Genomic DNA, 21,572 nt, shown 5'->3' with positions numbered 1-21,572 from the left:
TTTATTTTCTTTCATAAGCTGTATGATTATCCATCTGTTTAATAACTCGTTTGTTGTTATATAAATTTCGATTGTCTTACTATGGACTAATTACTAATTGGTATTATATTACTTATTGGTGTTTATTCTCGGTCTGAGATATAATTTTTTCTCTTGGTTTGTTCTCAATGGATTTTATCTAGCACTTCGTTACACCTACATATATTGTATCTAGTAACCTTTACTCCTAATTGAAACAGATAAAAAGCCTAGAATCAATTAGCAGATTGCCGATTCTTCCAGACTATAGAATTATTATTCAATCATTGCTGGGAATGGTTCAATTCAAAGCTTAACAAGAGCTTATTCTTATTCAACCAATCAACTTCCGGAACACTGGTTACAAGAAAAGAACCAGACACATAGACAGCTCAGAAAGAAAATAAAGTGTATATTTTTGTGCTGGCGAGGTAACACCGTCCAGGAAATATGGGATCCTGTTAGTAAATAATAAATACTGCGAAATTTAATCATTTCTTTTTATATTTTAAAAAGAAATAATAAATTTTATGTTTTTCTTATATGCCCACATGTTCTCACCTCTCATTGTTATCATTATATCTAATATGTGAGCGAGTTGGGTATTTACAACCAACGGATACCATTACTTTGAACTCCGTAACCTGGCCCCACTCACAACAAAGAATCTTGAATATTGAGTGTCGAACGAGCTAATTTTTGATAGAGCTGGGTGTTGTAAAATACATTAACCGACCTGCGGACTGAAAATCAGCTCCTGCATCACTAGAATCCATGAAACAACGCTTTTTATAGAAATTCGAGACATCTAAAATGTAAAGTACGTTTTGCACTTTTTCAAAAACACGAAATATATTCAAAATACGAAACTTTTGAGTAGATATAGAGCATAGTTTACAATTTATTTAGCCAACACAAAAAGAATATATGATTTTTTAAGGTAGTACCAAGGGGCAAGGTTAATAGAAATACCAGATTATACCATAACGTGTGTACGACTAATGTTTGACTTCCACCACGCTTTTAATATTGACGTCATAGTAGATAAGGGGTTTCGTGTTTTACCACAATCTGTTTTTCTTACTCAGCAGTCGGTACGATACATTAAATGGAACATTCTAGTAATAGTGACGTCATAGACTATGAGTGGTTGAGTATTTTGTCAAAATCTGCCTGTTTTACCCAACAATCGGTACAATACATCAGATTGAAAATTCTAGCAAGCCCGATTACATGATTAACCTTGGGTAGTCCTTAACTCCTTTTTCTATGTATCCAACCTCTACAAATTCCGGGAAAATGGGATCTTGGTAGAGAACCCCAACTAGTTTGCCAATTATTTCAAACTCCAAGGCTACGCTAAAATTATCGTTATGGAACGACGTAGCTCAGTGTAGAACGTGCTCGGGAGAAGTTATTCTCTTCAACTCCATTTGTGTAGGTTTCATACCCGGTCACTCCAAGAGAAGGAAATATGCACTATGTTTATGGACTTCAAAGACAATTCTTAGATAAGATTGAGTGTTTGTAATACTTATACTGTAATGTTCATTTATACGGTTTGTGGAGCATGTAACTAAAGATACTGTAAGTAAAAGAGGAGTCTTGTATATCAATTAAGAATTTTTTTTCTTATCTCTAATTCTGATTCGTCTAAATTTTGTATATGCACTTTGAACTTCTTTTGCACAGTTCATTGTTATCACGTCTTTTGGCTAAGATTCTTCTAATGTAATTGTATAGAAGTCAACGTTTAGGATAAGGTTATGTATTTTTCTTTAGATTTAACTAGAACCCTAAAATATTAATTAAAACAATAATTCATAGTATTTGAATCATAATTATGCTCTAAAAAATTATAAAAGTTATTTTAAAACAAAAATACATAACTCTAATCATCAACGAAGGGTATTTATATTCCATATTTTTTGATTGAGGTTACGTGAATTCGGAGCATAATTCATAATTTAGTTTTTGTTTAGTTTTTATTTGAACCATCTTGTCTCCTCTTTCCGTTTTAGTTTAGGATTACTCAAAAATTGTTTGGATTTGTTCAACAAATCAACGTTCGGAACACTGGTAACAAAACATTGTGTAAATTATTATGTAAGTAATGTATGGATATTTTGATCCAGACCGCGATCCACTTTGAGTTATTTGAAATTTAAACAAAGCTTCAGTATATTTTCCTTTCAGATGTTTTCATTAGTTTTCCTGAGTTGAAACTTATTTGTATGCTTTTAAGGAGCTGACTCTACGTAATTTTAACTCATAAAGGTTATAACTTGGATTTTGATTCTTCAAAAGCATTTAATGTAAATTGTTCCTAATATCTATATTTGTGAAGCAAAATTTGTTTGTATCCTCACGTTTGGTTATTTATAATAACATCAACTTTTGCTTCCTTTAATCTGAAAGGATGTTCCATTCAGGACATTAGGGCACTTCATTATGTGACCATGAGATACAATTTGAGTATTCAGTGAGTTGACGCAATTTGACTGAATTGAGTGAAAAATGAGATGTATATATGTAATGCGTACTTTCATTTTGGCTCATTTAAAAAAGAAAGGAAGAGGGACGTACATATAAAAAATAATATATATTACTTTAGATGAGGTTTAGCAATAAATGTGTGTAGCACAACCAGTAAGCGTTCTAGGTACTAAAGTACATCATATTAAAAAAAATCTCAAGCTGTTATTCTTCTTCTTTTACTCATAACTCATAAGGATAAAACATTGAAGTATTGAGTATGCTCATGAAAAACAGTGAGTAACACTGAGGATTTGTTAGAGAGTTATCTTTTATTTTATTAAACAGAGTTTGTCTGTTGACTCCTAATTACTCCACACAATGTCGGATACTTACGCTAGTCCACTGATAAATTAATATTTCTTTCTCTATTTAATGTCTAAATAATAAATCCACCCATAATAAGTAAGAGTTGAAAACATAATCCACATAGTATGTCAATGTTGACTATATAGCTGGTTTTAGTTTAATTGTAAAAGTACTTTCTTATAAATACTCTATTGATTTAACTTATTTGACCATAAAAAGTTAGTAAATTATTCTGTAAAAAAAACAACAACATAATTTACAGAGATATTTATTGACATATTATGTGTGAGTCACATAATATGGATGCCATATATGAACATAAATAGCGGCAATATTACTAATAGACTTGTATGATACTGTCCTGGATTCTCCTTCAATTCATAAATGACATCCATAATAAGTAGATGATGGCCCTTCCTTCAACTTCAAGGGTATACCTTTGATTAAATATAAATTATATATTGGTTGGGGAAAAATTAATTTCGTATTTGTTACCCACATTCATCGAGTAGTAAAAATAAAACAGTAGATAAAACGATAATGTCAAAGTTTTGAAGATGCATTGGCAATTATAATTAATTTACAGAAAATTCAATTTATTCTCGTTATTACCTTTATTTTGTATCGCAAATCAGAAAAAAAGGCCAAGCATCAGATGGTAGAAGCGAATTCTTCCCACCTATAAAAAGTAGGGAATTGCTCATAGCTTGACATGAGCTAATTTAAATGCAACCAATGGACGTTCCGAATACTGATAAGGGCAAGCCAATGTGACCATTTTGATCCTTAGTGTTTGATAATTAATTTATTAAATTTAAAAGCTTACTTTTGGCATTTTATTAAGTAAAATATCGCTTAAGAAATATATAGTAACCACTTCTATGATAATGATATCATTTATTTAAATTTTTACTTTTAAAATTTATGTAGTATCAATAACCAAGACCAATGACGTCACAAGAAGTAGAAAAAGATATATATATTTATTTAATAAATCTGCTGTGCATGCCCAGCCACTTTCTTGTTGCCTAACCTTGTTCTAATAATCTTGGATGAGACTTAATTGGATTGATGTAGTGTGAAGAATTAAAGATAATTAGAATTATTAGGATCTTTTTCGACAACAACGAAAGAGGGATATTATTAGTATGTGTAGTATGGTGTGTCTTAACGAGGTTGACAAGACACAAACTATTAATAACAGGGAATCCACGAAGGACGGAGAGAAACAAGGAGAAAGGGTGGAGGAGTAATTCTACGATAGATTTAAGAGTAGCCCATGACATCTTTGTACTTAACATTGTCTAAACTATTATTCCACATACATAAGTGATGTCAGACTATTTATACCATAAGAATAAAACATAGTACTTTACATGGATATAGATCATATTACATAATAAGAAGAATAATAAAACGAGGGGAAAAGAAGAGATTGTACATACACTACTTAGTATATATAGGTATTTTCTGAATAATCTTTTTCTCGATTAATTTGACCATTGTCAATGTAATTTCCCTCTTCCTCCGTCGCCCAAGCAACGTCGAGTAAACTTTTAATAGTAGCTTATATAATAGAAAATATGTTCTGCGCTCAAAGATAAATTCCTTCCTTGGTTTGAATTTATTTTTTCAAAATGAGTGTTCCGCTGTATTATTTATCCATATTTTGAAAATGCAAGGGTATTAGGGAGCAATGAGCACCTTTTTGATACAGATCTCTGTTAGCAGATATGTCGTTTATCAAAGTTGACAAACTTATATTTTTCTTTTTGATTTACATTCACGAGGATTTAGACAATTTTTACATCCTTAGTTATCATAACTTAATGAAGTTAACATTAACATTGGATTTTCATTTTTCAATGAAGAAATACCGATTGAAACTTACGTAAGAATGATTAATCATGTTATGAGTGCAAAAAACATATTCTAATTCATTATTTATGGATATTTTTAATTTATTTAGGTAGAATACAAAATAACTTTTGAAAATTCTTGATATTTCTGAATAACTTTTACAATATATCTTTCATTTGAGTGGTTAAAAAATAAGATCAATGTTATTGCCTACATAAAAGTCATGTGAACCATTTGTGATTAAATTAATATTGTAAAAAAAAATCAGGATTAAATTAGTTTAGGCTCACGGACCACACGAAGAAGGCTGTTTCTATAGCGTGGCGGTAATTTCATCCTCTTCTTTTCATTCATCACAGATATGCTTTTTTCCTCTTCAATACAAGTTTGAAAAGTTCGTGCAAAGTCCAAGAGATGACCCTAATGCCGCATATCGAGGTTATACTTAGTTAGTAACAACTCTTCGAAGACAGTTATCGTTATTGGACCGTTTGAAAACCGAGCTACAAGAAAAACACCCACGATTAGACACAAAAAAGCATTTTCATAAAGTAATGTTTAATAATCGCACTAAATTAGGTTTCGTCCAAATCACTCCACTTACTTTATTCAAATGAATGTCAACCAGAAAGAAATGGACCGATTTGGCTGAAAGTTGGTGTGGGTTCTTCCAAGAGATGCTACTGACTAAACATAGGGATTAATCAGACTAATTTACAAATAGAATAAATAATATGTTGAAGAATACACATAATTTTGATAATAAATCCTTCTACCACACCTCAGCCTCTAACATTTTTTTAGGTAGATAATTTTAACTAAAATATCATACGTCTTTATGGGAGCTGAGATTAGAGAAAAACAACTCATTGACTTGATGAGAAGTATTCGAATTTTCAGTTCTTAATATTTTATTAAAGTTTAATGGTTTTTTTTAAGTTGACTGAATTTTGACTCATCGTATTAGATTTTTTTACTGATTGAGAGCGTGGAATGAATCGTTTCCCTTTCACGTCAGGACAATTTCGAGTCAAGGACATTAGTGAGCTTTCTTCAGAATTACTTGTACTTGAACTATCTGAATAATTTTGTTCTTCTGTTAATCCGTAGTATGTTCTATTCGATGAAAATCTTTTTAATTGTTTTGATTTATTTTTACTCGACTTATCATTTTCAGACGGATCAAAAATGAATTTTTGATTGTATGTAAAGGTATCATCAGAACACATGGGCCAATGAAATGATTCACATTCCAAATCTATCTTAGAACTTAACTTTTTCTTGAAGGATTTAGAAGAATGATATGTCTTAGGTCTAGATGGTAGCTTTATTTGAGACCATGTTTTGTGGGATTTTCCTTTACCCGAATTATGTAGAAAGGCAGTAGGAGGATCATCATAAATCAACTGTTGATATTTGTCGAAGATATAGTCGTAAGACATTCTTCTTGGTTCCCTTTCTACACTTTTATCAAGTACCCACTCTTTTTTGTGTGCGATATAGAAATTAAATCTGGTTTTGAAGAGTGAGATAGTTTTACTTGAAAACACTGTTCAAGGGAGTTTAATGTTAAGAGTCGTAATAGGTCATGTGAATCATAAATCTTCTTAGTGCGAAGTTCATTTCTAAATTTGATAGTAATATTTAAGGGTTTCCATGATGACTTTCGCAACCTACGTGAAGGCTGTATTTTTATTTTCTCCGACTCATTTTTAGTTGAATTGTTATCAGAAAGACTTTCATCTTTTGTCATTGCTGGGGCTTTTTTTTTTATTATTTATATCTGAATTCAATCCAGAAATAAATTGTTCCTTTATCCTCATTTCAGAGGATGTTGTATCTAATTGATTATCCGTTTGAGGTGGAACAAAAATGAACCTTTGACAGACGTCGTTGAGGGACATAGTGCCTTGAAACGATTTTATGTTACGACTTTGTTGTCTTTCTTTTGAAAAATACATATTTCTATAGTACGTACTTAATGTCTCTATCTCGTTTCCATCAAGCGATCGGAAAATCCTTCTTTCGTAAAAATGCCCTATATTAGAACAAATAAAAGTCATAGTAGATTCACGAAGATGCTCGAAAGAGAATTCAATGGCATTTTTTAATATTTCAATTGCATTATATACATTTAGAAATTTCCTCAAAGGTTGTTTACAGATTAATGTTAATCCTGGTATGAAATACTTTTTGCTACAATGTAATACATGAACAACATCTTCTACCCTTTGCAAATACTTTTCTGGTATAGTATCACTATATATATATTCAAGCATGACTATCAAACACTTGTAATCGTACTGTAGCCTCACCATTTTCCTCTTTGACCAGGCTCCATCTCTAAACATTGTACTAAAATACTTAGACTTTTGAGAAAGTATAACTCGGTGTATAGGAAATTTCATACCGTCAGAAGAAATAAAATAAGCATCAGGTTTGATCCAGGAAATTGTAGTAAAATATTTTGTACGATTTTTTGTCTTACTCGGGAAAAATCCGTATTTTATTATCAATTGTGGAAATTTTATTTTTAGATTTTTTATAGTTCTCCAATTTCGGTAAAATAGATTAGCTGTTAGTTCAAAAAAGGATTCTACAACCTTTTGATCGGGTAATGGCTCTATTGTAATGGTTGATAAGGGATTACCTTGGATTTGAGAGGCGAGACTAGGATTTACTTGATATAAAATAACTGTATGTATATGAAAGACCCTCGGGCCAACTCTAATGAAACCATCTTTGAGATGATCATGATCGCTTGAATTTATTTTGGATATTATTCGTTTGCTATAAGATACTTCTTTCTCATGACAGAAATGTGCACAACTCAAAAAAAAACATTTTTTCTTCAGTATCACCCACAATAGATTGTACCCTATGAGCCCTTCGAATCCTATTCACTTGAATGAATCTGTTAAAAAACTCATTTCCTGATTTGTCTACAGTTTTTTCAACTGAATGGATATCACGATTTGACGATTTGTAGAGAAAATGAGTATCCGAAGACACGACAAATAGGTTTTCCTTTGAAACAAAGAAATCATGTACTGGAATATTTATATGATTTCTGAGTGCTTGATATCTGAAATAAAGTAGATACAATAATATGTATAAGCAATGTATGCAGTACTAATGATTTTGAATAATACCTTAGCAATCCAAACTTTGCACTCCATGAGTATAATGTTTCTTCTCCAGACAATATATACATTTTTAAGGGAATTATATGCCTTTGAGTTGAAAAACAATATTCTTCCATGATTTGAACTTTTTTAATTGATTTAAAGGGAAACTGTAAAGGCTTGATCTTCTCATCCTTAAGAAAAATCAATTGATCATTTTCAGTCAATATCGCAATACTACTGTCCGAAGTATAAACCTGTCTTATTTTCATATTATTATTTAGAGTATATACAAGCCTGGGAGATTCTATAAAATGATTATTTGTAATAAATTCAAAACCCATTTGGCCTAAGTTTAGGCCCCATCCATATAGTGCACATTTAGACCAGCAACAAGAGAAATAACTAGATGCTCCAACTCCAATTATGACATTGTTGAATGTTGTGGACAGTAGTCTCGGCCTATAAATTGAGGAATAAATATCCATACCTAACTGCTTATAAAAATTGGAACCGGTAACATAAACAGATGTGTTTTCTTTGCTACTTTTGATCAATAAGATGGAATGAGTCCTTCCAAAAGCAAAATCAATTATTTCCTCCGATGGTAACAGCTTCACAGGCTCGCGTAGAAATCTATGAATCTATGAAATTGTCCTTTTCCTAGCATCCCATCCGAACTAGCACCAGCAATAAACAATGACCCCTTGGAATCGAGAACACCAGAACAATACCCACTTATTTGTATTTTTTTAGGGCAAATAAAATTTTCATTGTAAAATTGATGAACTTCAGGGTGGTATGATATTGTTCCAAATTTATATCCCAGCCCAGATAGATTTTTACCCCATACAAATAAAGTAGGTTTCGACGAAGTATTAATACTATCAAGAGCCAGAAGATCGAGTGGTGTATAACCTTCCATATCTCTCTAAAAAAGAAAAAATATGGTTATTAATCAATGTGTAATATGATATGTGTTAATATGATAAGTTCATATTAGGTATATTAGATTGTACTTTTTTTTAATGTAATTAAAAAAAATTTACTCTCTTTTTTTTTATTTTTTAAATACATTATTTGAGATTCTTTAATACCGGGTGTAGAAAAAGTACTGATACCTGCCTCTAAGTAGTTATTAATATACTCGACATTGATCAGCATAATGTTATACATAGCAAATTTTATTTTATGTTATGTTTTACTACAACAATGTACATTAATTATGATTCTGGCCATCATCAGCCTCCAAAACCCCTTGCACATATTGGCATATTTTTCAAGATCCTCCACTGCTGGTTAACGGAGGTCTTCAGGGCATCAATATTCGGCTGAAGGACTTTGCAGACCTTCAACTCAATTTGCCACCCAATGGAGTAACCCAGTGGATTCCGATCTGGCCTCTGAGGGGAGGGGCGAAGGTTCTTGGAGCAGCAGTTCATGTTCCTACCCATCTACTCTTGTACAATATTAGCAGTACGGCCGAGAGCCTCGTCCTACTGAAATACGTACGTGCCCTTGTTGAACTATGGGATCATATTTTCCTTCAATACCATCAAGTAGTCGACTACGGGTAACTGGTATCCAACAGGAAACCAAATTGGAGGCATTTTTTTCTCCAGTTGATGCCAAAACCCCAAATATCACAGAGGTCGGATGTTTGGTCATGGTGACTCTTCTGATAGTGTTGCCAGCTATACTAATGCATACCAGCCGATCATTTTGCTTGTTTTATACGGGGTCAATGGTAAAGGTCTTTTCATTAGAGAAAAAAATTACCCAGTAGCTGTTGTGCTTCAGATCATTCAAGAGTTGTTAACATCTCTAAAGACGGAGTTAAGTCGAGTCAAATCTATATATAAGACCAGAAATATCCATATCAAGTGTACTATAAATTTTGATCATTTTTGGGGAGGGTGTTTATCCTAACTAAAAGAACACTGCAGGGTAGGGAAGCAAAACGTGGACTCGAAACATAGATTTAGAAATACATCAATAATTTTATATTTTAAATAATTGGCAAAAAAATAATGTTAACAAAACATGTAGACAAAGTTTTCGCAAAAAAAAATAATAAAAAAATCACTCAATATAACCACCTTCGTTATCAATCATAGCCTTTACACTTCACCTATAGGCCTTTGTCGGAGTTGATGACAGACTCCTCTGACAAGTTGTCCCATGCAGTCCTATGGAGGACTTAAGCGAGTCCACATTTGGCTGTTGTGAGGTCCTGTTAGTTATAGAAGTCTAGTGGATTCAAATCTGGTGAGGAAGGGGGCCATACATCCTTGGACAGAATCGAGCCATGTTATCTGAGTATAATTTTTGGCACGGACATGTGAGAGGAGGCGCCGTCCTGAGCCCACACGTAGTAACCCTCCGGATAGTTGTTATTTAGCCATGGCAAGATAGTGTACCTAATCACCTTATAGTAGGCCTCCTAAGCGATTTTCTTTCAAGCCTTGAAAAAAACAACGGAGGCATCTCCTTTCCATCAGAGGCCAAAACGCCCAATACCACTTTTTGGACCAGATGTTTGGTGTGGTTAACCCCTTGGACCTCTTCTTTTGTTTCTGCAAGCCAGCGGTCGTTCCAGCGGTTGTGGATTGATCAACTGTGAAAATCTTCTTGTGCGAGAACGTTTTCACAATTGACACATTTGCCTTTATCCATGTGATTATTTTCTTGCACCTCTCGAGCCTACTGGCTTCCATGCCCTCTACCAGAAGGTGGCTTGTGGTCCTTGTGAAAGAAAATAATCTCAAGTTGTGCTTTTCTTCCCCCCCTGATGGTCCTAAGAGCCACAGATAAGTCGTTGGCGAGGCGATTCATCGACTTAGTGGGATCCTCCTTTATATTCTTCTCCAAACTTAACAAGAACTTCGTATCCCTCTTTAAATTATGTCCTCTACTTCCTGACATTCTGGAGAGATCTTCTCTATTTTTTTTTATCTTGGTCAACTTAAAAATCAGGCTCCTAGAACACTTAACAATGTTCATCGCATCAACTCCAGCATCTAGGAGATCTAAGATTGTTGCTCGCTCATGATGATGAGATGGCGAAAGGATTAGTATAGTATGGGTGATGTCCATATCATAAAATTCAAAAAAGGGTATACACATGACATAAATTTCTAAAGCAACCAAAAATGTTGATCATACTCAAAGTGATTCTTGCACTTGATTTAAGATAATATGATTGAAGAAAAAAAAATGTAGGTAAATTAGATTAGTAGAACAACATATCGATAGTGACATCACAAGTTTTAAGTTAAGTCTGCTTGGTCCAACCGGACTATGGGCTGCAACATTTGACCCGCATACGTTTAAACTTAAGAAAATTTAAACTGAGTGCATGAAGCAACGTAGTTCACTGGTCAATGAGGTCGATAAAAATTATTCTATTGAAGTCAGGGTCCAATTTACGTTCGTTACTTGAGAAGGAAATATACATTTATAGGGTTCAAAAATTGTATTTTGGGCATTTAGAAAATAGAAAACCGATAATTACCAAAGTAACTCACACAATTTGATTTTTTTTTTTTAGAGGAGAGCTGTTTAGCTGGCATGAAGTGTCATTTAATCAATTGGTGGCAGCTGTGAGGTGAATAAAACAAACAAAAGTCCCACTCCGTATCAAGGAACGACATAGACAGAAGTTACTCTTACTCTACTTATTTTGATATCTCATCAAATAAAAGATATATACTTGTCCTCAAAATTATTTATACTCTTGTAAAGTAGTGTTCGATATTTTGTAAAATTGGCCAAATTCAACATTATCATGGATCACAAAAAAAAAAAAGACACGTTATCCTCCATCCGCTCAAAGTTCCAGTGTACTGGAAGTACTTCAAAATGAAGTCAAATTAAAAAAGTAAATAAATCTTATTATAGTTAAGGCATAAGAAAAGAAAAAAAGATTTTATAACTTTTTTGAATTTGTTTGTAACTTTTTTGACTTTATCATTTAGTCAGTTTTGTAAGTTAAAACTAATACAAAATACTATTGACGGCATACAAATATAGATAAATAGTTATGGATTTTCTATTTAATCAACAATTTAAATTATAAATTTTTTTCAAAAACAAGATACAAATGGCCATATTACACATAGCTTTTTAATCTTTGAATCATCAGTAAATTAATTCATGAAATCAGAATTTTGAAAGGTTTTATTCAATTTTGATCTTGAGTGACTAGTAACAATTAAATTTATGTGTCTTTTCTCATAATCATATGTTTTCTGGGATTCCTTTGTTGTTGATGTTGTTTATTTGTTTACTTCACATGAATGACCTGACTTTAAAAAAAATATTTGAGTACTATAAAACGAAAACTAAAGGGCTAAAATCTTAGATAGCTCTCAAATTTTCACTATAACATTTGTGGCTATCAAATGAAGTGTACCAGACATAGATGGATATTTATATAAATGTGTAAGCAAAGATCAATAGTACTTTGTCCAGATTTGTCAGATTGTACAAAAAGGGCCACACTATGTACCTAAAAATTTTCTTGAAAAACATCCTGGAACTATGTAAAATGGATTAATTATGACTGCTTTTACCCTTTTAAGATTATACATTCAAAAAATCTATCAATGGAGCTTCAAAGACTTGTTATAATGATTTTAAATGACTATGGTCCCACTTTCTTTCTATAAAATATTCCCTCATGTCCAACACGGATAGAAATAATTTTTATTTTCAATCAATCAAGCAAATCAGCATCTGAACTCTGAAGAAAGAAATGAAAAAATCAGTCTCGTTTAAGACAAATTCCTGATTTATGCATCCACAAAATTTGATTCAAACCATAGCACAAGAAGAAAAAAAAACCAGTTGACCATCATAAAAGATCTTAAAAATGAGAAAAAGGCAATTCAGACAAATTTTGTACTACAAAAGAATTTCAATGTTTACGTACAACTAAACTTAACCTCCTCTAACATTTGATACAACAAATAATCAATTGTTAAAATGTGCCCGAAGTGAAGATTTAGCTCTACCAGATATTCCGAGTCATTCTCAAAACGTTGAAAGATATGTAGCATAAAAAACAAAGGAATCTCAGAAAACATATGATCAAGAGAAAATATACAAAAATTAAATTGTTACAAATCACTCAAGATGAAAATTAAATAAAAACTTTCGAAAGTCTGATTTCATGAATTAATTTACTGTGTATTCAAAGATTTAAAAACTATGTATGCTTATGGCCATTTGTATCTTGTTCTTGAAAAAAATTAATCTATAAACTTCTGAATAAACAGAAAATCCAAAATTATTCATCTATATTTGTTTGCCGTCAATAGTGTTTTTGTATGAGTTTTAAATTACAAAACCGACAACATAATACAGTCAAAAAAATTACAAACAAATCCAAAATTTTATAAAATATTTTTTTTCTTTTCTTATGCCTGAACTATGATAAGATTTATTATTTTTTTTAATTTGACTTCATTTTGAAGTACTTCCGGTACGCTGGAACTTTGAACAGATGGAGGGTAACTTTTTTTTATGATCCATGATAATTTTGAATTTGGCCAAATTTACAAAATAGCACTCACTCTATTGTACAAGGAGCATGTATATAGTCAAAAAAGACTCTAGTTATTCCTTGATATAGTGCTACATGCCTTGTACTGAGGCTAGGACTATATAAAAGGGACTTACAACTTCTTTTTGATCCACGAAATCTTTAAACGAGTGTAGGTATGAAATTCAAATAAATGTAAATAACTCAGTAGAAGGAAAAGGAAGATAAGAATTTGAACTGCTTGGAAATCAATGGAATTAATCTTCATTTGAATAGGTCTTTCCTACGGAGCACTCGGATACATGGATCCTCATCCATCCATTGTTCCGGTTCTTAGGAATTCTTATTTTTCCACTTGGATATCCAATCCACACTCCTGATACTCTCTTCAATGTCATGGTTTGTTCAAGGGATTTCCCCTCATTGTGCTTCACTCAGTTAATATCATCTCCTTGAATGGAAGAAACATTGAGTGTGCAGATCCTTAATAACATCAAGGTCTGTGATAGTGACTTCTGACCTCATCAATCATTGTCCCTATCATAAATTCCTCCGGATCTTACACAGAACTATCGTATACTTCTACATATAATAAATTAAAGAGTTCCTTAAAACGACTAAATAATCGACTGAAGGGCACAGTGAGGAAAAGAGAGTTCTCATCCTCTATGGACAGCTCCTTCATTGAAATTCTTGAAAGTCACCTTTACTTCGTCTCCTGCTATAAGAAAACTATTTGATTAATAATAGTTCTTCAATGTCCTTGATGTAAATAAAACAGAAATCACTCTTTTCAATCACATTTCTATCAATTCCATTTATAAGTTGGACTTCGTAGTATAAGGTCTATATGGATAACTACATAAACAGGACACTTCAAGTTCACGCTTGATTTCTTTATTATTTGTGAGTCACTTTTGTAATTGGAAAACAAGTAAAAAAAATTTCTAGACTCTTAAAAACTCTCTTGCTTCTCTTTTTACGATTTTTTGTATTGAGTCGGAAATCCTCTTCGAAACAACTAAATTGCTTGTTACCGTATTGGAATATTACTCTAGCAAATAACATGATCTCCACGCAAATAAATTAATCACAGATAATACAGTTATTTTGAACTCTTAAGTGATTATGTGTTTTATAAAATATATAACTCCTTTTTTAATATCTGAATGTCATTACAACTCCCAAACTTATTGAGTCAGGACTCAATTTATAAATAGCTAAATTTGCTTGCAAATGTATAGATACGTTTTTAATAAGATAACACAATAATAAAGTATACAGATAATGTCAACTATTACTCTCAGGAAGATCTAGGATTACCACACAAATAAATAAAATATTAAATTTTCACAATACGAGATAATTTTAAGTTGTTTTACTGAAAAAATTAGTTGAAATGTAACATAATAATATGTTTTAAGTATTGATTGAGAAAATAATAAAAAGATTAAAACACCAATGATATTTTTCTTCCTTATTTAGTAATTCCCACTTATTTTATTTTATTATCTAATTGATTCATTTGGTTCTATTTTGGATATGCAAATGTAAGTACAAAATTCAAAATCCTTGTTATTATTTAGTTTTTAATATTTATTAAAAAATGTAATAAAATAATATATCTAGGTTGCGTTAGTATTTATTACAATAATATTCCGAAGAAAAAAATTGTTTATATCGATCAATTAATTATTATTACTTAAAAACTAATTCAAATGTTCAAATGTTTTTCCCCGAAATATTTTTCATCTGTTTCCACACAACCTAACCAACTTATTTTATGAAAATTCCTTAATAATTAAATTGACCAAAAAGGTCAATTAAAATTGACCTTTTTTAAAAGCAATTTATAAAAAATGGAAATGTAAGGTCTACACTACAGCTTCAGCTAGAATATAAAGCATTTGAAAAAAAAAAAAAAAAAAAAAAGGATATTCGCTTCTAAGTAAGGTGCTTCATTTTACTCGATTTTTAGTGTTTATATACATTTTTTATTAATTGTAATCAAAATAAATTAAAAATAATTCTTTTTTTAAATGTTGAATGTTTGTATCAATTTGTTATTTTATTTTATTTTTATGTCGAAATATGGCACGGAATCGTAGCTATACTTAAAAACTTGATTTAAAAAAAAGACATTAAAGGGCAAAACCTGTAGAGGTTGAAGGTTTTAATAGTCATTTTTTTGATCTACGGGTTTTATAACAATAATAATGTGGGGGTCAGTCGGCGCACAAGAATGTTGTTGCATGGGGTTCTGAATTTAAAAAAAAAATATTTTATAAACTTCCAATAACATACACACATATGTGTATACATAAAAAAATTGTCTAGATAAAAAGTACATTTTTAATTTTTTTCCATAAAAATTTCAAATCGAAATTGGAAAAGAAAATTCGACAAAATTGTTTTGTACTAATTTGGGAAAAAAAATTAATAAATAGCATTTTTTGACATTGTAAAGAGAAATACAACCCTACCAATATATTATTTTACTTGCAAAAAAAAAAAGCAAAAAAACAGTTATGGAAAATAATTTCTTTGAAAAAATAACCCTAAATAATTTGTTTATTTTAGGCATTAATCCAAAGGTTGCAGAAATAGAAAATACTAGAAATTTCTAAGTATGCTTTAGTCTTTTTTGTTTTGAACGAAATTCATGGTTTTGTGGATTTTCTTTATAAAAATTGAAAATTGACGTAAAAAAGAGAAAAAATAATCAGAAAATGACAAATATTTAGGTTAAATTATTAGGTTTTATGTGCACAATTTATATGCAAATGCATTTCCAGAACTTTAATTAATCTATGAATCCAATGTTCCATTCAAAATCAATTTCTAAAAAAAAAAAAAAACGGAAGTGCAATTTTTACCAATTTCCTATTTCGCCAATATTTAGAAAACGTTTTTATTCATTTATTTGATACGCCTGTCACTTTTGTATTTTTAACTTAGCATGAATAGGGTCAAAAGAAGTACCCATGCAAAATTTCAGCCTCCTAGGAGAAGTATGGGCACCTATTAAGGATACGGACACAAACTCTTTTATACTCTCTATAGAGAGAGTACAATCAAAATCATAAGACAAAATAGGCTTATTCAAGGCATCATATTCGGTTCTGTCAGCAAAATAATTACACCTCTACATTTATTATATTCAAGATAAATGACAAATAAAGATCCTATTGATGTTTATGTTTTTCACATGAGAGTTATATGTTTAGTACCTAATATTCACTTATTCTTAATATATTATGGATTTTTTCGCTATATGTATCTTAATATTATGAAAATATACCTAATATTAAGACATATATCGTATCTACTTAAAATTAGATAAATAATCCTAAATGACATAGATACTGTCGCTCTAAGTTACAAGGCAACTAATACAGATAATTAGTGATATAAATCTTTTTTATTTTTTAACTGGCCCGTTTTTATGGAATTGGTAATCTAAAGAATGAATTTTCTTTTGTCAAGCTGCTGTCATTATTATTTAACTCATGAGTAGTGAATTTCCTTTCTGAACACATTCAATTGACAATTATATTCAAAACCTGATTGAACAACGTGTGTGCACATAAAAGAAATCGGAGTAATTCTTGCCAATTAACTTGTTTATTTCCGTATCCCTTGTCACAGCTGATTGTAGAAATTCCAAAATATTCCAATTCTCTTCCAAAATATTCTTGTATTTCTCAGGGTTACCTTGTTGATTTTTGGGATCCGTTATTTTTTAACATGCCCATTAAAGGCACCATTTTCCCGCTAGGTACAGTATGAAAATAAGATGCAAGTCCCCCTTTATATAGTCCTAGACTGAGGCCTCATATGATATACGTATACATACTTACATACCTGATGATCATAGATCCCCTGGCTTTGAAGCAGTAGTGCTGTTGTCAAATTACCATAGTAAATAGCTCTGTGAAGAGGAGTCCATTTATAGAAATCCTTGTACGTATAATGGATTTTTCCCAATAGTCTCTTACAAATTTTAGTCCGACCATAAGTTGCTGCAATATGTAACAAATTGCGATGAAATTCGTCCGTACGAAACCAAGCCCTTATTACAATTTTAGACAAATAGGAATCAATGGCCTCATCACTCCCATATCGACATAACTCTATAAATAATTCATCATCCCATATCTTAAACTTCATGTCGGCTCTGTTATTCCTAATTGTGGTACAAATTTTTCAAATAATGAAATATAAATTATATTAAATTAATAATTAATAATAATCAATAACTTAATAAGCAAAACAAAAGGATTTTTTGTTTGATCATGTAATCATGTATATAATATAGACAATACGTACGGTTTGTAAATCCGGTCCGCCAATCACAATTCAGCCTTATGGTATCTTTAGAGTAGGGACTTAATTTTACAAGGACTTTGCAGATTATGTTATTTATGTAAATTTACTATTTAATATAATTATTTATTCTTCAAACATTGAATAATTCTCCTCTTCAAAAGGTTAGGATTTTGTTTGTTAGAAAACGCCTTTGTTTAGTGAAAATGTTGCAAACGAACTAAAGGAAATTAGGTAGGACCCATCCATTTTCTGTTTATAACGTATATTGAGAATAATAAGAAATTCAATTGATCGACTTTAATATATTGAAAAGAAAAAAATTCATTCAAAATTGTTTCATAATTTTATTAAAGTATTTTGTCAAAAAGTAAAATTATATATAATGCAATCAAGCTTATTAACTTATTAAAAAAAAAAAAAAAATAATAATTTTATTAAAGAAACAAGATTCAAAATTGATCCTGAAAAAAAAGTTTAAAACTTTAAAGTATTTGGCTATTCAACTCCTGCCTGGTCTCCCCTATCAGTTTATAATGATTCTTGAATAATATTACGTCGAATTATGAGGAAGGATAAGAGGTTGCAAACCTCTTTTTATCCTCCCTCCTACACATGCATTACAATTGTCATTATTTAAAAATAGCTATTGGCTAAATTGAATAGTTCTCCCAATGTCTGGAGTGGAACAAGGCTAAGTTACTTAACCTCACATAGGGGCAAGTGTATTTTTTCTGGTTAAAAATCAAATGGAAAGACATTCTTCTAAAATTAAAGTTTGTATAATAATACTTAATGAAATAATTGTATAAATTAAAGCAAAGAAAAAATGGAGGTACACCTATAAAAAATCATCAATTACTAACTTATGTATGAAATAAATAATTGCAGTCTTATTATTTAGCTGTTAGATGTAATTTTGGGTTATCATTTAAAGATTAAAAATACTTTTAATGATAAATAATTAAGAATCCTCCCTTCAAAGATACATAGTGATTATATTATTATTATATGAAATCAAATTAATTGATAATATTTAGTAAAGTAATGAAAATGGCACGCACACAACTGTTAACAATAATATTAATATTACTAATCAATTAATAATTCTTCGTCCCTTCAATCCTCTAGCTCTATTTATTGTACACCCTTTGCCAAAAAGATGATTCTTAACTTTAACTGAGAAATATTTTATCTAGACTTCCTTTTGGTTAATTTTTTTGGATTTAAATTGTAGAAAAATGTTAAAGTTAATATTTGTAGCAACTTTCAGGTTAAAACGCTTAGTTTTTTAAAGTTTAAAACATATTTATTTCAGTTCAAAAATGCTGATGGGATAAGACTTAAGAAGAGAGTAATATTGTACGAAGTCAATTAGTTTTATATTTGATTTTTAAGCATAAAAAATAAACTTCCCCCTACATGAGGATGAGTGACTGAGCCTGTTCCACTCCAGATATTAGTAGAACTCATTGCTAATGTCTATTGATCATTTGTCGTATTGATATTGGCTAGCTTCGCGGGAGCTGCCCACGTTGTGACGTCATACCTCAACAAACGTTTTTGTTTTTCATCAAAAATCTGGACTCTTGAAATTAATATTAACTTTTATTAAGTAATTAATAATGAATAAATAATAATATATTAAAAAAGAAACATGGAAGGCCCAAAGAACAAGCTCTCTTCCGTTCTGCCTCTTCTACTTTCACGACATTGTCATCGTGCTCCGGATTTGGGTCCCCTAGCCGATCGTCAAACGAAGGTTTTTGAGCGGATTCAGAGTATCGACACTGCTTTACGACCAAGATCCAAAGTAGAGGAACTCCGTATTTGGTCTGAGAAGACGAGAAGTTATGGAGATAAACTTCGAAGACTAAGGAGTGAAATGCAGTCCTTGTCAGCTCTGTCCAAGGACATGAGAGAAAGAGCCTCTAAGCTCCGGGAGGCAAAGGAACGCGAAGCCTTGAATCGTGAGTTGAAAAGGGAGGAGGAAGAAGAAGAACAGGCTCTTTTGGCTCCCAGAGAAAAAGTTTGAAAAGACGACTAAGACATCTATATGTTTCATTTCTCAACCAAAGGTTCCATTTTTGTCCAACTTCCAAAAATGAAATATATGAGGATGTTACATACTAATGATAATTGAGGATACCGGCCTTGTACAAAGCGGCATATGACTCGCAGAGTAGAGCAAGAGACCATCGTCAAATATAAGAACTCAAGCTATGTTGTTCCATGCTCACATTAAAAAAAAAAGAAATCAAGACAAAAAAACTATGTTTTCAGTATATCATATCTACATTATAACCCTCTTTAAAAATGTGTTGTATTCATAGGGATACTTCTCTTTCAATTTTCAGATGATTTACCTCCCTGAGTCCGACTCTGAGGATGAACTACCCCCTGAATGGGAGGAACGAGTCACACATGAGGGAAAAGTTTATTTTGCAAACAATAAATCCCAAGTTACGCAATGGAGTCATCCTCGTACGGGAAAACGAAAAGAAGTCTCCTCACATCTTCCCTACGGATGGGAAAAAAAGGAATTTGAGGGGAAAACAGTCTATGTGGATCATCGACGTGGAAAGACTTCCTTCATTGATCCTAGATTAGCCTTTGCCTCAGAAGTGAAAGATAGTAATGCGTCATTCTATGAAAACTTTCGCCAAAGATTTGATGCATCCACTTCTGCAATGCAAATTCTTCACGGCGCTGATTTGAGTGGGATGATTTTTATCGTCACAGGAGGAAACTCTGGAATAGGCTACGAGACCGTGAAAACGTTTCTTCATTATGGAGGCACTGTAATACTTGCTTGTAGAGATATTAGACGCGGTGAAGAGGCAATAAGTAAATTAAAGTCAACGGAAGGAACGGCGGATGATTCACGTATAATTGCTTTGGAATGTGATTTATCATCTTTAGAATCTACAGATGCCTTTGTCCTTAAATTTAAAAGTCTATTTGATAAACTTGACGTTTTAGTTTTGAATGCGGGAGTGTTTGGACTATCTTACTATCTAACCGTAGATGGCTTTGAACAGACATTTCAAATAAACTTTCTTTCTCATTTGTATTTAGCATATGCGTTGCGAAGATCCCTCATTCGTGCTTCCTCTCCAAAAATAGTCATTGTTTCGTCAGAGTCTCATCGATTTGCTTCCCTTGCCTCAATACGCCCCTCCTCTTGGGACGCTATTACTTTTTCTAGTCCCTTCTCAAAGGATCATTTTTCTTTCGATTCATATAACAATAGCAAATTCCTGTTGGTTGTACTGGGATTAGAAATGGATAGACGATGGCGATCCATGGGAATAAGAACTCTTCTGGTTCATCCTGGCAATTGTATAAGCTCTTCTCTTAGTCGTCATTGGTTTCTCTATAAACTTCTTTTTACATTTGTGAGACCATTTTCCAAGTCTCTACAACAAGCAGCAGCTTCAACTGTATTTGCTTCTGTGAGTAATGAGATGAAAGGAATCGGAGGAATATACATTAATAACTGTTTTCCATGTCCACCGCATGAGAGTGCCGTGAGTTCAGATGCTGGATGGGCTGCATGGCAGATTGCATTTGAAATGATAGAAAGTCGTATAGGGGAAAAGAAGTTATCGAATCTGTGAAATGTACAATTATTTTGTACTTAATAATTTTTAATTTAATTTCTTCGTTATTATATATATATAATTAACCATTTATTTATGTTCAGTTAGGAAATATATCTTCGATCCGAAGAAGTATAATGATATACTTTAAATGTTTTCAAAATTAAATGTAGAATAACATAAATATATATAAAACATTGATAAATCTTAGAAAGACCTGAGCGATTCAGTATATAATGGGCAATAATAAAA

General features: G+C 31.5%; 1 protein-coding gene and 1 long non-coding RNA gene across 2 annotated transcripts; one reads left to right on the top strand and one right to left on the bottom strand.

The window, feature by feature from the left end:
* Nucleotides 1–4,805: 4,805 nt before the first annotated feature.
* On the bottom strand, nt 4,806–16,961 carry LOC121128963 (uncharacterized). Its single transcript, XR_011783597.1, has 4 exons — nt 16,830–16,961; nt 7,875–8,778; nt 5,327–7,807; nt 4,806–5,225 (listed from the first exon to the last, which is right to left on the bottom strand). It is a non-coding gene; the product is annotated as an uncharacterized lncRNA (long non-coding RNA).
* A 2,050-nt stretch (nt 16,962–19,011) lies between these two features.
* LOC121129005 (WW domain-containing oxidoreductase) lies at nt 19,012–21,463 on the top strand. Its single transcript, XM_071893386.1, has one exon. It carries the CDS (start codon nt 20,076–20,078, stop codon nt 21,336–21,338), a length of 1,263 nt encoding a protein of 420 aa, XP_071749487.1. The 5' UTR covers nt 19,012–20,075; the 3' UTR covers nt 21,339–21,463.
* Nucleotides 21,464–21,572: the final 109 nt, after the last annotated feature.

The sequence above is a fragment of the Lepeophtheirus salmonis genome, chromosome 14, assembly GCF_016086655.4.
Source record: "Lepeophtheirus salmonis chromosome 14, UVic_Lsal_1.4, whole genome shotgun sequence".
NCBI lineage: Eukaryota > Metazoa > Arthropoda > Copepoda > Siphonostomatoida > Caligidae > Lepeophtheirus > Lepeophtheirus salmonis.
Note: the sequence above shows the minus strand (reverse complement) of the source record. Positions and strands in the feature narration are given on the sequence as shown.